At 38.3% G+C, this 21,411-nt stretch overlaps 1 protein-coding gene across 1 annotated transcript in view; it reads right to left on the bottom strand.

The window, feature by feature from the left end:
* RAD18 (RAD18, E3 ubiquitin protein ligase) overlaps positions 1-21,411 on the bottom strand; it is a 91,524-nt gene that overhangs the window by 23,723 nt on the left and 46,390 nt on the right. Inside the window, exons 10-11 of the mRNA XM_003785469.2 lie at positions 9,727-9,867; positions 3,817-3,991 (exon numbers count right to left, since the gene is read on the bottom strand). Coding sequence (XP_003785517.1) covers positions 3,817-3,991; positions 9,727-9,867 — 316 coding nt within the window. The remainder of the gene's footprint in view (positions 1-3,816; positions 3,992-9,726; positions 9,868-21,411) is intronic.

Below are 21,411 nucleotides of genomic sequence, written 5' to 3'. Positions count from 1 at the left end.
CAACAATCTACTCTGGGCTCAGCGCCTGTAGCTCCGTGGCTACGGTACCAGCCACATACACGGAGCTGGTGGGTTCAAATCCAGCCCAGGCCTGCCAAACAATGACAACTACAACCAAAAATAGCCAGGCACTATGGCAGGTACCTGTAGTCCCAGCTACGTGGGAGGCTGAGGCAAAAGAATCACTTTAGCCCAAGAGTTTGAAGTTGCTGTGAGCTATGGAACCACTGCACTCTACCCAGGATGACATAGTGAGACTCTGTCTCAAAAAAATAAAATAAAAAAATAACAATCACTCTGGAACCAGCTGCCAAGTAGAATGTCTTGGTATCAAACCAATATCACTATTTAAGATTCACTTCTTTCCAATTCTCCTGTTAGCCTTAGTTTCTATGTCTTAAACAAGAAACGGATTCCACCTTTTACACGTAAAGATCTTAGACTGACGAAACAGAACAAATGAAAAACTAGTATAAAAAAGAGTCTGGATTTATTAAAAATTCATAGATTAACATATTTAATACTTACAATGTGTATAATAGTTCCTACTTATATTTAAGACATGAGCAGTAAAGAAGACACTGCCTACTTTTTCAAGGCAACCCTGATAAATCCTTACATACTATCACTGAAGCTCTAAACTTTCAAAGTGTACGAGCAAACTCAATGATTTTTTCTTATTAAAATTACAATTAGAAACAACTCAAATGTCCATCAAATAGTAAATGAGTAAATAAAACATATATCCTTAAAATGGAATATTATTTGGCAATAAAAAGAAAAACATCCTGAAACATGATGCGACATGAACTTTGAAAACTTTATGCTAAATGTGAGGGGTGGCCAACCTTTTTTTCTGTAGTACATTGGATGAAGAAGAGTTGCCTTGAGCCACACATGAAATATGCAAACACTAATGACATCTGATGAGGAAAAAAATAGCCTAGGCACACTCTTCCTGATTATCTGACACCACAGATAAACAAAACAATTCTCAAATCATCTACATAAGGCCCACAGGCCATAGTGTGGACACCCCTACAAGTGAAAGAATCCAGTCACAAAAGATCACATATTATATGATTCCATTTATATAAAATGTCTAGAATAGGCAAATTTCCAGGGACAGAAAGTAGATCAGTGGTTGTCTAGGGCTTGGAGCAAGGGATTTAGGGGGAAATGGGGACAGCTAATGGACACAAGGTTTCTTTCTGGGATAACAAAAATGTTCAAAAATTGTGGTCATGGTTGTCCAACTCTGTGAATATATTAAAAACCACTGAATCGTATTCTTAAATGAGTGAGCGGTGTGATGTGTGAACTGTACCACAATAAAGCTGTTAAAAATTGGCAATTAGGAGCTATTTTCACTGAGTCGTGGGTGTGTACATGTTTTGTGTTTGTGTGCACACAGACACATACGCAGTACACATATACGACAAATTATAATGTGAAACTGAGTGTAAGAAAAAAGTTTTTTTGAGGCAGCATCTTACTCTGTCACCCAGGCTAGAGAGCAGTGGCACAACTGCAACTCACTGCAATCTTAAACTCCTGGGCTCAAGCGATCCTACTACCTGAGCTTCCCAAGTATCAGGACTACAGGTGAAAACTACCATGCCCAGCTAATTCTTAAAATTTTTTGTAGAGGGTGGTGCTTGTGGCTCAAAGAAGTAGGGGAACAACCCCATATGCCAGAGGTGGTGGGTTCAAACCCAGCCCCAGCCAAAAACTGCAAAAAAAAAATTGTAGAGATGCAGTCTCATTGTGCTGCCTGGGTTGGTCTCCAACTCCTGTCCTCAAGTGATTCTCCCATCTCAGCATCCCAAAGTGCTGGGGTTGTAGGTGTGAGCTACCACACCCAGCCTAAGAGCTTAAATTTTTTTTAATTCTTTGATGGTTTAATCACCGCTAAACTGAAGCATATAGAATAGTACACCAGGCACATAACACATGCTTGTTGAGTGGATGAGTGCAATCCTGTAGTGTCAGACCCTGTCACAGACAGAGAACAAAGGGTAATCTAGCATCAGTACCTAACAAAATTTTCATCTCAAATACTGCAATATTTGAGATATTTCATCTCAAATAACAGCCTCCATGACCCTTACCAAGAGGAAACAATTAAGGATGAACAAAGAAACTATCTGATATAATATTACCCAGGATCTTGGTCAGTAGAAAGGTAAATAATGAGAAGGGGCCAATTCCCCTAATGAAGTGGTGGCAGGAACATGTGACTGGGGCTAAGCGTCAAAGCACTTTTCAACTCCTTCACTGAGCGATAAGTTTTAACAACCAGACTTTGGCCTAAACCCATTTTAGTTAACTGGCCCAAGAAGGTTCATTTCCCATTCCCTTCAGCCACATTTCCTCTACCTTGTCTACTAAACTCAGAGACTTCAGCAATGGCATTTTCCTTTTTAACACTCTTCACTAACACCAGCAAAGTCCCTCTATCTCCCATACTTTCACCACCAGGTAAACAGACTTCTGACTGCCATGTTTCCCCTCCCAATTAAAGATCACAAAATGTCCCAATTCTCTCTGGCACTCTGAAACATTCAGGCAGCCAGTGACAAAGTTTAAAATCTACTCTGATTTTTCTTCAGGATATTTGTGCTTAAAAACAAATACCACCCACTGAACCTGCAGGAATGGCCTGATCTAGAATAACAACTCAGGTTACCAAATGTTTTTCACTGCAGGCAATTAGAGATAGAATGCTTTTGACCTTGAAAACCTTTTGGGCTGGTCTCCAACTCCTGTCCTCGAGTGATTTTCCCATCTCAGGATCCCAAAGTGCTGGGTTAAGGAGGGGAGATTTCCCCTTCCTAACACTTGATTCTGACTAATAATGAAATTGTTTCCCAACAACCTTAAGAAAGCAGATGGTGTTTAGGGATATTCCTCTTACAAAAAATTTTCTTAATTTGAGGCTTCAGATTAGATATAATCTATCATTCTAAGAGCACTGCTAATAATTTTAAAATGAACTAATATCAAAGATTAAATAATTTCTAAGAAACATTCACATATAATGCTAAATTGTTACGATTCATTCAGAAGACAACAACAATATCACCTACCTGGGTCAAAACAATGATAAACACAAAAAAATAATTAGAAGCAAAAGGAAGAGATTTACCACAGCATTAGGTACATAAGTAAACCGCTGGAGAAAATGTAGAGAACTAACAGAAACTGAAGAATCTGGCCATAGAAACATAAGAGAATACTGTACCATTAAGAGTAACCGTTAGAAACATGAGGCAGAAATGGGATATTTATACAGTGAAACATCAGAATATGGTGGTGTGTGTCTATGGGGTACACATACATAAATAAACACCTTTCTAAAAATATCTTTCAGGATAAAGCACCATCAAAGCTCTAATTTTTAAAGGTTCTCCATCATTCCATTTACTCAGTTTAATTTCTTTTTTCATTTTACTCTCCTATGTACCAAGTCTTTCAGATCATCTTTGTTTTCCAATATAGTTGTCTTTATGTCTTTCATTCATTGACACGACAAAGTTTCAGTGCCTATCATAATTCCTATTCCAACTCTAGAGAAAGAAAATTTACAAAAGTGGGAGAGAAGAAAACAAAGTCTCTTTTTGTGACTACAGTGGTTGCTACACCTTCCTCCCGAATGCTGCCTTGATGTCGCACTGTTAAGACTCCATGGCAGTAAAAGAGGACTGAAGTGGAAGGACACTAACAAATTGCACTACACCTCCCAGTTACTTCTGCCTGTCTACATGTGCACAGGAACTATCTGGATATTGAAAATGACTATCCTATGTTTCTTACCTATTGCATGAATCTGATTCTGGTGAAGAAAGCTCTTCTTCTTGAATGTCAGTACCACTGGAAGAATCATCTGGTCTATCAGACTCCAATTTCCCTGAGGAGTCTAGCTGTGATTTAGGGGAGTGATTTGTTACTGAGGTCTTATTTGAGAACTTCGCTGCATTATCTTCCCATCCTAAATAGAAAGAAATTTTAAAACAGAAAAAAAGAAAAGAAAAATGTAAGAGTGCTTTAACGTCTACAACCTTTGTACGCCTATTACATATATTTCTACCATATAAAATATACAATTTCCACTTAGTAAAACAGAAATGTATGTGACATTGATTCCAAAACTCTAGTGATAACTAGAGAACAAAAATCAACACTACAGTGGTGCTATCTAATTATATTGCCCAGCCCATGTTTTTCCAGGATTAATTTTAAAATAAAATGTTTTAGAACCAGGAGTAGGAAGAACCTTATAAGTTTAATGAGGCATCTATTTACAGATTATGAAGGAATTTTTGCACATTTCATAGATTGGGGAACACTGACAAACAAACATAAGAAGTATAACAGAAAAAGAGTCAAGATTCAACTATTGAGAAAAGCACAGTATTTATCACTAACATGATGGTGACTCTATCTGGACATTTCTCTAAAGCTGCTAAATACAATGTAATTCTTCATTATGGAAGAGGAAAACTAATCAAACAAAATGAATATTTCCACTTTACTTAACACATACCATATCTCTATGTACCTTCTGTCACAATCTCAGTTTTTGAGACTCTTATTGTAGATAAAGGCCCAAAGAAGCTGGAGGGTGGGATAAAGTCACGATGTTTATAAGAATGTGACATACTGGTATGGCCAAATATCTACAAATATGAGTGAGAAAAGTAGTATCTGTGAAAGTCTTTAGTCCCCAAGACTCTCCCTTTCATGATGTGTTCAGGATTCTGCTGGGATTTTCATCTGTGCTGTCTTTAAGTTTCAGGAACTGAGTAAGTACTTTACATGCAAGCCACATATACTAATTTCATGTGACAGAGAAACTGAGTTTTCATGTATCACTCATTGAGTATGCTTACAGAGGCAGAAACTGTTAACAAAATACACTAAGAGGAACTGTCAAAGTTTTGTTATGCAGAGAAAATTTATGGAAAAAGAATAGGACAAATTCTTCGAAGACCCCTTCCAAGTTTATATAGTCAAGATCTTCCCAGACATAGTTCTAAGATTTTGTTATACTAGAAGAAAAGCATACATCTCAAGAGTATAATTTCTAAGGGGTAGAGGTGGTTCACACCTGTAATCCCAGCACTTGGGAGGCTGAGGGAGGTGGAGTGTTTGAGCTCACAGGTTTGAGACCAGCCTGAGCCAGAGTGAGACCTCATCTCTAAAAATAGCCGGGCATTGTGGCAGACACCTGTAGTCACAGCTACCTGGGAGGCTGAGGCAAGAGAATTGCTTAACCCCAGGAGTTTGAGGTTGCTGTGAGCTATGATGCCATGGTACTCCACAAGGATGACAAAGTGAGACTCTGTCTCAAAAAAGAAAAAAAAAAAAGGACAATTTCTAAAACTATGTTCTTGGTGTCATCTGGCTATCGATAAACCATCATTATCAAAATAAAACTGTACCCTCTAATGTTTACCTGGGAGAGGGAAAAAAGAAGCTAACCAAGATGAGCATCCAGAATCTCTAGGATCTCTCCATAAACAGACACCCAGATCACATAAAGAGAAACCAATCACCCAGTCAATTCTGTGCACCCAGCAACTATATCACTCAACTGGCCAGGAACATGCAATCGAGCAGCAACCCAGGAACAGGAATTAACACAAATTAACTTAAAACAACTTCTTGTTTTTGCATATTATCTGTATTCTTTTTACGTCTTCTCTTACATAAGTTTCAACAGGATAAATTCCCTCTTCTCGGAAACAAACAGGATTCAACAATAGGTAGGTTTTGAAAGTCAGTTACCCTTCCCACCCATCTTCTGTTCTCAGAATGCAGACCCACAAATAGAGCCCCAACCATGAGGCTAAGATGTCAGACCTCCCAAAGACATGCAACAAGGAGAGAATCCACATACTGTTCCCTTATATGATTACATAATTCTACTAATGAGGACAAAATGGAGGAATATAATAGTACCTGAAAGATAAAATAGTTAGGGATAAATCTAAACAAGGAGATAAAAGACTTGTACACTGAAAACTATAGAAGCGCTGAAAGAAATTAAAGAAGACATAAATAAATGAAAAGACATCCCATGTTCATGAATTAGAAGATTAAGCTGTCAATACTATCCAAAGCAACCTACAGATTCAATGTAATACCTACCAAAATCTCAAAGAAAATTTTTGTAGTAATGGAAAAATCCATCTCAAAAATCTCAAGGGACACCAAATAAAAAAAAACAATTTTGAAAAAGAAGAAAAAAGCTGGTCTACAACTATAAAAGCTGGTCTACAACTATAAAATTTACTACAAAGCTACAGTAATTAATACAGTATGGTACTGGTATAAGGACAGATATACAGACCAATGGAACAGAATAGATAGTACAGAAATAAACCTTTATATACATGGTCAATTAATATCTGACAAGACTACAAAGAAAATTCAATGGTGTTGAGAAAAATTGGTTATCCACATGAAAAAGAACGAAGTTGAACATTTACACTACATCATACACAAAAATTAACTCAAAACTGATCAAAGACCTAAACAAAAGAGATCAAACTATAAAATTCTCAGAAAATATAGGGGAAAATCTTTATGACACTGGATTTGGCAATGACTTCAAAGGCAAAAAAAAAAAAGAAAAAAGAAACTGACTTCACAAAAAGCAAGTACTTCTGTGCATGAAAAAGTACTATCAAGAAAGCAAAGATGTAATATAGAGAATGTTTGTAAATATTTGCAAGTCACATATAAGAGATTAATATCTAGAATAAAGAACTTCTAAAATTCAACAATTAAAAAACCCAAAAACAACTAAATTAAAAAATGGGCAAGTAGGAACAGTCACATCTACAATTCCAGTAGTTTGGGAGCCTCAGACAAAAGGATCACTTAATCTCAGGAGTTTGTGACCACCCTGAGCAACACAGTAAGACCCTGCTTCTAGAAAAAACAGAAAAATTAGCTACGTGTGGTCATGTGTGCCAATTACTTGGGAGGCTAAAGCAGGAGCCCAGGAATCAAGGTTGCAGTGAGCTATGATGACACCATTGTACTCTAGCCTAGACAGAATTAGATCCTGTCTCAAAAAAAAAAAAAAGAAAGAAAAGAAAAACTTTTAAACTTGTTCTAATACCAGTGAGACTAGCCCACCTCACAAGGTCCCCAAAGTGCAGATGCTGGTGTGAGCACAGAGAGAAGGGCACACGAATGCACTGCTGGTGGGACTGCAAAGTACTGCAGCCTTTTTGGAAAGAAGTATGAAGAATCCTCAAAGAACTAAAAGTAGACCTCCCATTTGATCCTGAAATCCCATTACTAGATATCTACCCAGAAGAAAAAAAAATCATTCTACCATAAGGATATTTGCACTCACATATTTAGAGCAGCTCAATTCGCAAGTACAAAAATGTAGAAACAACCCAAGCGTCCCTTACCCTAATGAGTAGATTAATAAACTGTGGTGTACGTATACCATGTAATACTGTTCAGCCATAAAAAAAATAAAGGCTTTACATCTTTTATATTTACATGGATGAAATTGGAGAAGTAAAGTATTTCGAGAATGGAAAAGGAAGTAAACCACATACTCGGCATTAATCTGGAACTAGTACATCAACAACTATAGGCCCACACAAGAGAAAAACAATTAAATTCAAGAAGAGAGGAAGAGGAGAGGAGGCTCAGAAAGTTCAATCTCTCTGGTACAGTGGAGGGATATACGGCACACTTCCTAAGTGAAGGACTCAACTACAACTAGACTTTGGACTTCACCTCACAAACTCAAATAATGTAATCTATACCCTCATAGTAAACCAAAATAAAATAAAATAAGCAAAAGACTTGAACACAAATTTCTCCAAAGAAAAATAAATGACTAAGCACATGAAAAGATGTATGACATCATTAGTCAGTACTAGGGAAATGCAAAAAACTATGATGACAGAGGCCAGGCATGGTGGCTCATGCCTGGAATCCTAGGCACTGTGGGAGGCTGAGGCAGACGGATTGCCTGAGCTCAGATTTGAGACCAGCCTGAGCCAGAACAAGACCTCGTCTCTAAAAATAGCCAGGCATTGTGGTATGCACCTGTAGTCCCAGCTGCTTGGGAGGCTGAGGCAAGAGAATCGCTTAAGCCCAAGAATTTGAGGTTGCTGTGACCCGTGACTCCACAGCACTCTACCAAGGACAACAAAGTGAAACTCTGTCTCAAAAAAAAAAAAAAAACAAAACCTATGATAACATACCACTTCATACCTACTAAAATAGCTATAATTAAAAAAAAAAAAATACAGAAATAACAAGTGTTGGTGAGGATGTGGAGAACCTGGACTCCTCATGTATTACAGGTAAGAATGCAGCCATTATAAAAGACAGCCTGGTGGTTTCTCAAAAGGTTAATCATAGAAATAACCAGAAATTTCTAATCCTGGGTATAGATTCAAAATAATTTAAAGCAGGAACTAAAACATATTCCAATATCAATGTTCACTGCAGCATTATTCACAATAACCAAAAGGTAGAATTAATCCCTAACAGATAAACGGATAAACAAAATGCGGTATGTATATATACTATGGATTATTACTCTATCCCAAAAAGAAATTAAATTTTAACATATACTACAACATTGATGGGCCCTGAAAATATTATACTTGGAGAAATAGCCAACACAGAAAGACAAATATTGTATAAATCCCACTTACATAAGGTACCTGACTAAGCAAATTCATAGACACAGAAAGTAAAATAGAGATTAGCAGGTTGTAAGGGAGAGGGGAAAGGAGAGTTATAATTTAGTAAGTACAGAGTTTGTGCTGGGAAAGATGAAAAGCTTTTAGATATATGGCGGCACCTGTGGCTCAGTGGGTAGAACCCCAGCCACATACACTCAGGCTGGTGGGTTTGAACTTGGCCCGGGCCTGCTAAACAATAATGACAACTGTAACAAAAAATGCCGGGGTGTCATGTTGGGCACCTGTAGTCCTAGCTGCTTGGAAAGCTGAGGCAAGACAATCTCTTGAGCCCAGGATTTGGGGATTGCTGTGAACTGTGATGTTCAGAGCACTCTACCAAGGGTGACATAGTGAGACTGCATGTCAAAGAAAAGCTTTTAGGTATAGCGGTGATGGCTACACAATATTTTGAATGCGTTTAATGCCAATGACTTGTATATTTATTAGTGGTTAAAAAGACAAATATTTTTATTTATATTTTACCGCAATAAAGGAAAATAATAAGTAATTTCCTTTTGCATTTTCACCCATTATGATTGTTTTGTTCACTGACCAAAGGCCTGGGCAATAGAAAATAGAATATTAATCCTTAATTTTAAAATGGATCAGAATTAAGAAATTAACAGAATATTTCATCCAAAGTAAACACCAGTGTTCTATAACAAAAATAATTGATTCTCTTTATAGGATACCGTGGGATCTCTGGCAATAAATCCTGTAACTAGAAAAGCCTCAAGCTTAAATAATTATGAAAGTTATAATTTGTCATTAACTAAAAGAAAAAGAGACAAAAGAGATGGTTTCTTTAGGACATTCTTTGAATCATTTTTCCCACAATAATAAACCCAGTTTATATTCAACAACTGCTATGTGAAGTTTATCTAAAAATGCTTTTTCCTATTTCAAAGTAAACTCCTTTGGTTTTAATTCATTTTCATATTAAGAGTAATTAAGGAGATTCAACACATTTCTGTTTTTAATTAATGTCTCTTACCCATGCACACAGATAATAGCTTTGCTGTAGATGCATCTTCTTTTTTTGTTATTACTGCTTTCTGTGACATTCCAACATTTTTCTTGTATCCTTTTTTGGCCTGATCCACCAGATGCTGAAATTCATTCCGATGTTTTTTACCTGAAATTCAAAAGACCTTTCGGTAAAGCTAGGACTATAAAAGCTAATCATCTACACCTGACAAACTAAATATCAAGAGATGTTACAGCTTGCTCAAGAGCAGCATTCTGAGGCAGGAGGATCACTGAGCCCAGGAAGGTTGCAGGGAGCTATGATGATGCCATTACACTCTAGCCAGGGCGTTAAGAGTGAGATTCTGTCTCAAAAAAAAAAAGAAAGACAGACAGAAAGAAAAGAAAATAGCATCCTTAGGAATTACTTGCAATAAACTTAAAAGCTGCCAAGCATAAGAATTCAAAGGGCTAGGGCATGTACGCATCTCCTCTTTAACTTTTGCCTTCCTACAACCATGGAAACACGATATTCCTAGTTTGCTATTCTAGAGTTTTCCCCAAACGTCATACTCTATAGAAGCTTTTGATGGAGCATGAAAGATGCTGCTTTCTTAAATATATCCAAATATATATATACCATTATAATTTCCAAGATACACACAAGTACTAAGATAAAGAGTATTCACTGAATAATATAAAATAGAAGCATCTAGGAAATTTGAGCAATAATAACTAAAAGTATCCATTCCAATTTTCCTTTTAGTCTTTATATTTCCTGCCTATTTCCCAGCAGAACTGCTTTATTTTAACATTCTAAGACCTCCCCCAGCCAATTCCACCTTATCTTAGGATACTGCATAATGTCAATCTTTATTTATTACTACCTTAACACCTTTGAGCATAATTTAATCAACCCTGACCTCAAGGACAGCTTTATTAACATATACCAATTTACTCAGTAAGGAGTAGGCAGCCATCGTCAGCCCTCTCTCTATGTTAGGGCACCCACTTGCGATTCTGAATCATGGTTCAGGTAGCTGAAGTTGAAGGTTACTTATCTAGCAACCTTAAGCACATGGTTCATGGTTCAAAATAACATCAGATATCATTTATAATTTTTAGAAAGAATCATACTGCAAATAGTTAAAACAAAAACTTGAGACTGTTTTCATACAAAACCCTACAATATACATTTTAGTTCATTATTTCTTCCATTTTCCTAGTAGCATAGACACAATATTAAGGTATAGGGGATATAGTGGGTATAGCAGAAAACGTGGGCTTTGATTGAAAACCATGGCTTTGTCTAAAGCAGCGGTTCTCAACCTGTGGGTCGCGACCAATGAAAATACGTCCTGAACATCAGATATTTTACATTACAATTCATAGCAGCAGCAAAATTACCGTTATGAAGTAGCAACGAAAATAATTTTATGGTTGGGGGGGTCACCACAACATGAGGAACTGTACTAAAGGGCTGCGGCATTAGGAAGGTTGAGAACCTCTGGTCTAAAGCTTCCTTTCCAGGATTCTAGCTATTCACTCTCTTAGAGCTATTGTACAACTCTGTAAGCTGGAGATAGCTGAAAGTAAGGGAAGATAATTCTTGTCTATAGGTATGCAAAATTCTGTCCCGTGAAGGTTTAATTGACTTCCCTCTCCCGCTATGAAAGAAGCCAGTGTTCCTCTATTTGCACATTCATTTTAATATTCCTTATCTATAAATGTGATTTTCTTTGGATTCTCCTTTAAACACTTTTTACATCTTATCAGTCCCCTCTCAAATTGTGAGTTTTAAAAATCCTAAATAAAAAGACACAATTTTAATTGCTTTTGAAAATTACCTTTTAACATGGGAAGAGATAGCATTAAATTATGAAGTATACAAGAAAGAGAAGAGAGAAGTTGGTTCCTATATTTAGATATTAATAGGCACAGCAAAGAGATTTGGGAGACAGGGCTCCTAATCCCAATATATTTATGTGTATAGTGCATGTATGAAACAAGTACGTTGGATTATAAAAAGTCCCGTAAATGTTAACTAAGAGACTAGTTAAAATTCCAGCAAAAGAAATAAAAACTGACCTTGAAGATTACTGGAAAAAGTTAGCTCTTTAGAAACAAGTGAAATCTTATCACAAAGTAGGCTCTTTCAAGTACTTTTTCACTCTATGCATTTGAAGATAATTATCTTGGACTTTTTTCAGCTCCCCAGAATCAGTGAGGAGCCCCAAAACACCACTCCCATCATTACATACTTTCTGTGAGGCAAGGGTAACAATACTATGGAACCTACAAAATTTAGCTAGACCAGGTCTAGGCCATTTTCCTATTAAGGATACTGTACATTTAAAGACTGTGGATTTAAGAATTAGTCATAAAACTTGCTATAGTAATTGTATAAATAGTTAATGACTTTCTCTTCTGAAGTAACAAAATGCCAGATTAAAAGAGATTTTCTTTTTTCTTTTTAAAATCTAATCACTGCACAGCTTCGCTGAAAACCAAAAGTAAATGGCAGTCACTGCTCTGGCACTGGCCTACGAAGTTCAATAACTCTCGCTCAGCAAATGAATGATGCCAACAGATTGTGACTAGTAAAACTGTTCCCACATATCTCTTCACCTTGTCTTGGGAGATTTGCCATTTGCAAGGAATACTCTAAAGTCGAAAATCTTAGTTTTTTTGGTGGTTACATGTCCTTAACTTACCTCTTAAAAGTCTTAAGTGGCTGAGGTAGTTGTGGGAGATGATTAAACACGTTTACCCAACTCAGATTCTTTAAGATTTTTAATACTTGAATTACACCATCCTTTTTGCCTCTACAAGTTGAAATATAATCTTTTCTAGTGCCAAGTCCAGCCCTTCATTGCCTGATCACCTAACTAGTCTTCTTTACACCAGTTACCATTTTTTTTGTTTTGGAAACAGAGTCTCATTTTGTCGCACTTGGTAGAGTGCCATGGCACCACAGCAACCTCAAAGTCTTGGGCTCAAGCGATTCTCTTACCTCAGCCTCCCTTGTAGCTAGGACTACAGGCACCTGCCACAATACCCAGCTATTTTATTTGTTTGTTTGTTTTTAGCAGGCTCGGGCTGGGTTTGAACCCACCAGCCCTGGTGCGTGTGGCCAGCCCCCTAACCTAGACCAGTTCTTATAGTCTGAGCATCGCTTGGTTTGTCCATGAACGCAGTGATGCACAAGACCAAAACCAGGCTCTCCCATGGGTGGGACAGACTCACACCCCTTACAGTGATGCCACTGAGATACTCAACAGTAATGGCTAATATTCACCAAGGGGTTATTCACTTAGCCTTGAACTATCTCCTTTAAATTCAGGATCATAACCCTCAAATGGGCATTTGACACTGCTATACAGCGCTACACTTCTCTAGTAAAGCTTGCTTTACTACTCTCCCAAACAACCATCTCACCCTTTCTCCTCTTTATTCAAATCTCCAGTACTCCTGTCACAGCTCCCTCTTAGTTGGCCTCACACTAGATGGCAAAATATAGAATCATTCTAACAGGAACACTGTCATCCTCCAACCACCAATACACCTATACACTTACGATCTATCTTCCTTGCCATTATCATGGAACGACTGTCCTTGCTACAATTAAAAACTGACTCCTAACTTACTCTCCAGATCCTATAGTGATGGTCTCTCAAAGACAGTGTTTCTGAAACCAAGAGTGTGGACTGTGAAGACTCAGTAAGTCTAGACTGGCATATTCTTCCTAATAAACTAATAGACAAATGGAAAAGAGAAACAGAGTTTTGTGACACTTTTTGTTTCTATAATGTATGTATGTATAATTATGATATAAAATGGATTTCTCACTGTGGGTTGCAATCAAAAAGGTTAAAAGTCAGTGAGTTATCTTCCATTTTAAAAAAATAACCAAACAAAAATACACAAACTGTCCCGTGACACAACGCCCACCTCTGGCCACAACCTCATTTTTCTGCTCTCCCTGACACAATAAAACTTCTCCCAAAGAGCTCCTTGTCTTAATGATCTTACTTCTTTACCTCCAATTCAGTGTCAGCCAAGTCTAAGCACTTCCGATGCCTCCTCTCTGATGAAACTTCTCTTGTCAAGGTCTGAGCCCTCAAAGCTATGAAATCCATTGGTGTCTCCTATTTCCCTTTATACAACCTTGCATGATATGCGGCACAATTCGTGATTTCCCCTTTCTTGACACATTCTCCTCACTTAGACTTTCTGATGCCACATTTCCCAAGTTTTCTTCCTATCTCATGGCCATTCATTAGGTTTTCTTAGCTGCCTCCTTTGGTCATTGTCTACATCAGGCATTCTCAAACTATGGCCTGCGGGCCACATGCAGCCCACCCTGCCTAGGACATTTATCCGGCCCACCGGGTGTTTTTGCCACCACTGCCTGTCCTGCTTAGGAGCCAACTCATCCCGGGGCCCACAGTCCGGCCCTCCAACGGTCTGAGGGACAGTGAACTGGCCCCTATTTAAAAAGTTTGAGGACCCCTGGTCTACACTCTCAAACAGCAGACTTCAAAGTGCAGTGCCTAACTGCTAAGGATCCCTGGATGAGAATTCTCATGAAGTAAAATCGATTGCAGACAAGAGTAAAATCACAGCACTACTAAAAAGTGTCTTTTTTGTCATGTTGGCATATGCATTGTATGACGAGTGCATGAAGAAGCACTTGTTTGTGTGAGCTGTGGCTCGTGTACTCATGTACTTCGGCATACATCAGAAGTACTTTACTTGTAGCTTTCCTTTTAGCACAGAGGTCATTAGAAAGACATATACTCAACAGTCTGCTTCATCAAGGATTTTTTCCCCCACCCTGGGTAGAGTGCCGTGGTGGTCATCATAGCTCACAGCATCCTCAACCTCCTGCGTCCTTCTCCCAAGTAGTTGGGACAACGGGCACCTGCCACGTCACCTGACTAATTTTCCTATTTTTTAATAGAGATGGGGTCTCCCTCTTGCTCAGACTGGTCTCAAACTCCTAAACTCAAGCAATCCACCCACCTTGGCCTTCCAGAGTACTAGGATTACAAGCATGAGCCTGCTGTGCCCAGCCCATAAAGAACATTCTTACGTGTAACTGACTTTTAAAATGGTGAGTACATCCCCATGACTACACTGACTAGGGGGATAAGTTCGCTGTCACTTCCTTGACACATGCTAAGGCACCACCAGTTTTATCCCCCTTGCTATTGTACCATTAGTGCGTATGTCAATATAACAGAGCATGATGTTCCTGAGATTTGCCCATGTGGTTTCATGTCACAAGTTCATTCTTTTTCATTACTGATTACTAGACCATGTGCCTGACAAATGCTGGTGGAACTGTCCAGTCAACCACCTTATTTGTTTTCTTTCTCTCAGAGATCACGGAGGATCTCGGAGGTCCTGTGCTACCTGTTTTCAATTATCTGGAAAAAAAAATTACATCTGGTCTTTTAGTTGTTTTGAAGGAGGGGAGTAAATTCAGTCTCTGTTACTCCATCTGGGCTAAGAATAGAAATCTCCATTTATTTTTATTTTTTAGAAGAGGAAAACATGGTTTTTTAAAAAACAATATGCTATTTATAATAGCATACAATGGATTTATTGTTAATATTTTTATAATTTCTTAGTTATTTTCTTCTATGACCTATAGGTTATTCTGACCTGCATTATTTAGTTTCAAAATAGTTTGTGGTTTTTGCCAAGGGCTTTGTTACTGATTTGTAATTTAATTTCATTGCCGTCAAGAACATACTTTGTATGCTGAATAAATACTCAAGGTGAATTCTCTGCAGACCACTAGGGTTCTATTTTCTTCTTCCAGCACTCTGTCCTGTGAACTCTAGCTCTCTTGATGTCTCTGGTCTCCTGGCTTTCTCCTTAACTCCATATCCCAAGTTCTGCCGAGAATACTCCCCCAAGCCCGCACACACCACAACAGGGAGACACTACAGTAAAACTCATCACTCGGTGCATCTCTCAGGGATTCCTATGCTTTCTTGCCTGCTGGCCACTATTTCACATGTTGTGCACATTTATTCTGCTTGCTTTAGGCAGGGTGGTAAATGAGGTCCCTGCTATTGCATTTGGCCAGAAGGAGAAGTCCTCTAAATTTCAACTGGTAATGTGATACGTATCAATAGATGTGACTCACATAAATAAAAGCTCTTTGGTGTCCTTGATAAATTTTCAAAGTGTAAAAAAGGCTTAGAGAACTGAGTATTGCTGCTGTCCTGCTGACAAGCCAAGGATTTAGCCTTAGGCTCTGTTCAGCACAAGCCTACTTATTCCAAGTTATCTTACCTGACTGAGTTCACAATTTTAAATATTACTTGTAACCACAACGTATCTTTTTAGTTAGGTACCTCATGTTTCATGCCTAATTCTCTTTTCTACTCAGACATCCAATAGAAATGAAAACTACATAGGAAAAAAAACAGAAAAACTGATTCCCTTGCCCATCCATAGTGTTCCCCTGGTTTCCATCTCAGTAAATGGCATTACTGCTTAAACCAAAATGTGTGAGAGTCGTACTTGATTTGTTTAGACATCTCCTATGTTAAATTCATGAGCAAATACCATTGGTTCTACTTCAAAAGTTGGCCCTGAATGCCCATTTTACTTCTATATTGTTACAGCTCTAAACTAAGCCATATCGCTGGCCAAACTTACTACAGTAACCTCACTTATTGAGGTCCTTCCTCACATAACACCTTTTCAAAGAGACCTACCCTGACCACCAAATCTAAAATAGCGGCTGTATCACTCTCAATATCCATCTTTATTTCTTCATAGCACTTACTACTATCTAATTACTATTAATATGCATTTCACTCATTTGTCTATTACCTTCAGAATGGAAGTTCCATGTGGGCAGAGACTTAGTATGGTTGCTTAATGTTATATTCCAAATACCCAGAATATTGTCTGAGATGCAGAAACTTGTGATTGCTATGGCTTGAACGTGCCCTTCAAAACATGTGTTGGGAACTTAATACCCAATTGGAGGATTTAAAAGACAAGGGCTCCACCCTTATAAATAGATAAATGCTGCTTAGAAACAGACTTGAGGCTGTGAGTTCAACAGCTTACTCTCTCAGGCCCACATGCTCACTTGTCTTTCTTTCTTTTTTTTTTTTTTTTGAGATAGAGTCTCAAGCTGTCACCTTGGGTAGAGTGTCATGGCGTCACAGCTCACAGCAACCTCAAACTCTTGGGCTTAAGGAATTCTCTTGCTTCAGCCTCCCAAGAAGCTGGGACTACAGGCACCCGCCACAACGCCCTGCTATTCTTGTTGCTGCTGTTGTTGTTGCAGTTGTCATTGTTATTTTAGCTGGCCCCAGCCAGGTTCAAACCTGCCAGCCTCGATACATGTGGCCAGCGACCTACCCCCTGAGCTACAGCGACCTACCCCCTGAGCTACGGGAGCCACCAGCTGTGAGATGATGCAAAAAGAAGGCCCTCACCAGATATAGGCTCCTTGACCTTGGGGTTCCCAACCTCCAGTACCATAAGAAATAAATATCTGTTTTTTATAAAATACCCAGCCTCGGGTATTCTGTTATAACAGCACACAACCTAAGACAGTGATCAGTAAATATTTCCTGATTAAAGAGCCTCCAAACTGGTTTTCTTACTATCTCTTGCCTTCCTGCAATTTATTCTGTATACAAAAGATAGTACAATCTTTTAAAACATAGATAGCATCATGTTACTTATCTTCTTGAACTCTCCACTGGCTTCCCACTGCTCTAAGATTAAAATCCAAATAAAATCTGACAAGGTCTCACATAACCTGGCTCCTGCCTGCCTAGCTCCCCTTGTCCCCCTCACGCCGCTCTGCTCACGCCACCGCCTTTGTTTCTACTTTAGGGTCTCTGCTCCTGATGCTCTCTCTCCCTGAAATACCCTTCCTCTAATTCTTTGAATGGTTGCCTCTTTACTTTTATTTTATTCAACCTTCATCTGAAATGTCAACTCCTTAAGAAAAGCCTTTCCCTTGACTACCTTATCTAATGATCCCCATAATTTCTATAAAATTATCCTGTTTTATTTTCTTTATAGTATTTACCACCTAAAATTGCATTATTATCATTTGCTTATTTCTCATGTTATTTATCTGCTATTAGCATGTAAGCTCCATGAAAAGAGACACCTTGTAATCTTATTCGCTGCGATATACCCAGTACCTAGAATACCAACGGCACAAAGTAAATGCCCAACATGTATTGAGTTCATAAATGGCCAGACAAAAGAACAAATAAACTACATTAAAAGGCCTTGCCTATTTAATATGATTAAGATGATGCTCCCAGGAAAACTTTCAAGAGACACCCAGAGTGGCTCACTGAAGTTTTTCTTTTTCTAGCAGTGTATAAAATTCTATTTTACCAAGGTAAAGAGCATGAAGATCCAAAAAACATACACAGTGGGTTTTTTTTTTTTTTCAGTAAAAGTTATACCAGTTGAAAAATAATCCTCAAATATGTCTGTGTCATGGCAATAAAGCAAGTAAAGTAGCCTTATAGCAGGGTATTTCAGGGACACAGAGCATCAGTAGAGGCCCTAAAGTAGAAACAGAGGAGGTGGCGTGGGCAGAGCGGAGTGAGGGGGAAAAGGGTAGACAGGCAGGCAGGAGCCAGGTTATGTGAGACCTTGTTCTTATATCAGACTAAGATTCTGCTTCTCACTGGAACAACCCACAGCCTTAATTAAGAAGACTTACCAAAAGCACCTGAAATCTTAAATCCAGAGGTAACTCAAACGCATTTGATTCAACCTTTAGATCAGATACAGCATCCACAGATAGATATGCAACTTTCTAAGTTCGACTTGAACTGCTATCACTGTTTCTTTCCTTTACAAAAAAAGAAACCCACGAATATAAATCTAAAAGACTGCTGGAGAAAATAAAAAAGATGGATCATGACAAAACTACCACAGTAGCCAATTCATAAAATTAAGCTTTTTTAAAAACACTATAATCTGAAATTAAAGCTTACTTACTCTTGAAAAAAGAACTTCCCAACATAAGCTATTCACTCAGATTCAAAGGATGGGACAATGTTGCAAAAGGCTTTTTGGACTTGGGTATCTGGTAAACCTGGGTCTAATTTCTAGCTCTGCCTCTACTAGCTGTATGGGCAATTCACTTAATGTTTCCGAGTCTCAGCTGCTTTCAGAGAGTTGCTAAGAAGATCATTAAAATTGTATTACAATAATATTCTCCTAGTACAGAATATATTAACATATTCAACAATTATGATTTCCTGCCTTTCTATCTTTTCTTTTAAAAGGTGACAAAACAGAAATGAGTAGGAAAAAAGTCTGCACAAGTCAGAGCATTGAGGCAGTGCAAGCGTGGCTACTGCCTTAACTTGGGGAATACATCTAAACTTCTTTATTTCTTCCCACAAGGAAAATAAATTGGAATAGTGAGAAATGCGGGCAAATGTTTGGATTTTCTTACTCTACTTTTTATGAGCTCGAGAAACTCTGATAAAAATTATGGTGGGCCAGGCGTGGTGGTATGTGCTCATAAGCCCAGGTACTAGGAGGTTAAAGAGGAAGGATCACTTGGGTGCAGGATTTAAATCTAGCCTGAGCAACACAGCAAGAGCCTGTCTCTTAAAAAATAATAAAAATTAGGAAAAAAAAATTATGGTGACACTCCCATCCTCATCTATTTATTTACTTTGTCAAAACTCTATGGAGTCCCAACTATGAGCAAGACTCCACTTGCACACAGACACTGCTTCATCAAGCAGTGAACGAGACAGAATCATCTCCTTCACTGTCAAGCTTTTAGTTTCATAGAGGAAGAAAATATAATTAATACTGCTATAGGTATCTTCTTTGTCTCCCCCAAATTCACATGTTGAAGTCTTAGGCTCCAATACCAAGAATGTCACCTTCTTTGGCAATAGTCAAAGGTAATCGGGTTAAAATAAGGTCATTAGAGTGAGCCCACATCACAGTGTGGAAATGTGTACACAGAGACACGCAGAACTAGAAGACAATGTGAAGAGATATAGTGACATGTCCAACCACAAGCCAAGGAGAACGGCCAGGGACAGATCCTTCCCTCACAGCCCACACATGGACCAAAGCCTGCAGCCTCCTTAATTTTGGACCTCTATCCTGTAGAACAGTGAGATAATAAATTTTTTTCAGTTTAGTCATTCAGTCTGCAGAACTGTGTTATGGTAACCCTAGCACACTGATACAAACACACAATTGGAAATTAACTAGAATAGTAAGAAATAACTTAACAGCACAATTAATACTGACTGTTGCGGGCGATGCCTGTAGCTCAGTGGTTAGGGTGCCAGCTACATACACCAGGGCTGGCAGGTTCAAGCCTGGCCCAAGCCTGCTAAAGCAACAATAACAACTGCAACAAAAAAACAGCCGGGAATCATGGTAGTGCCTGTAGTCAAAGCTACTTGGGAGGCTGAGGTAATCGCTTAAGCCCAAGAGTTTGAGGTTGCTGTGAGCTATGACACCAGAGCACTCTATCCAAGGTGACAGCTGGAGACTCTGTCTCAAAAAATAATAATGATGATTGCTGCCATCCTATCAAAAACTTAAAGTTTTTTATATCCTTCCTTGCTTTGTTTTTTGCACTTACCAAATTCTAAAATACTAATGGTATATAAACTCCAACAGAGTGAGCTTTTTGTCTGTCTTATTCCTTCCTATATCCCCAGCACAGAGTTTGACATATATTAAATATTCAAAAAAATTGTATTGACTGAACACGTGGAACAGTACTATGAAAGAAACCAAGACAATATACGTTCATGTATTATAAAAGGAAAACCTTATCTTTTTTTGGAGATTACCGAGAGCTTCCCAGGGAAATTAAAATTAAGCTGATAAACCACTGAAAGCGTAGGTGACGCCACAGATGCAATTAAGAGAAAGAAACAATTCTAGACAGAGAGAGAGGAGCAGCAAAGAATACATAAAAGAGATAAAAGATAACCAGAGCGACTGGAATCAAGGAATAAGGGGAAGAGGTGAGGCCAGGCTAGAGAGGCAAATAAGACCAGATATAGGAAATAACAGACTTTATAAACTCTACCTTAGGAATAATGGAAAGCCACTGAAGAGTGTCTGATAGTGGCAGGAGGGCACAAAGAAGGAATGGTGATGATCTGAAGACGAGCAATTTTAGGAGATAGTTTTGGTTTTGGAGTATTAGTAGATTGGGAACAGCCAAGAGTAGAAAGGGAATGATAGTTAGAAAGCAAGGTGACTGGGGCGGTGGCAAAAGTAATAAGAAGTATGTGGAACTGAGAGATATTTAGAAAATAGGGACAGATAAAACTTGATGATGAACTGAACATAGCCCAAGTTAAAAAAAAAAAAATTAACACATGAAGGATAAAGCATCACAATGGCAAGCTTGTTACAAAAAGCACTGTTGGAAGGTAGGAGCCACTGGCAGAATACCTTTGAAATTTAAAGAAAAATCTTTCAACCTTAAGTTTTACAACCACCCAAATTACCAATCAATAATAAAGGCATTACTTCCAGTTATATATGGTCTCAAAAAATATTCCCATATACCCTTTCTCAGGGAGTTTCCTAGAAAATATATTCCGTGGGGCAGGAAAATATATTCCTGTGGCTCAAAGGAGTAGGGCACTGGCCCCATATGCTGGAAGTGGCAGGTTCAAACCCAGCCCCAGCCAAAAACAGC

The sequence above is a fragment of the Otolemur garnettii genome, unplaced genomic scaffold, assembly GCF_000181295.1.
Source record: "Otolemur garnettii isolate 467f Iridium unplaced genomic scaffold, OtoGar3 scaffold00015, whole genome shotgun sequence".
Lineage (NCBI taxonomy): Eukaryota > Metazoa > Chordata > Mammalia > Primates > Galagidae > Otolemur > Otolemur garnettii.
The sequence above is the reverse complement of the archived record's forward strand: the minus strand, read 5'-3'. Positions and strand labels throughout refer to the sequence as shown.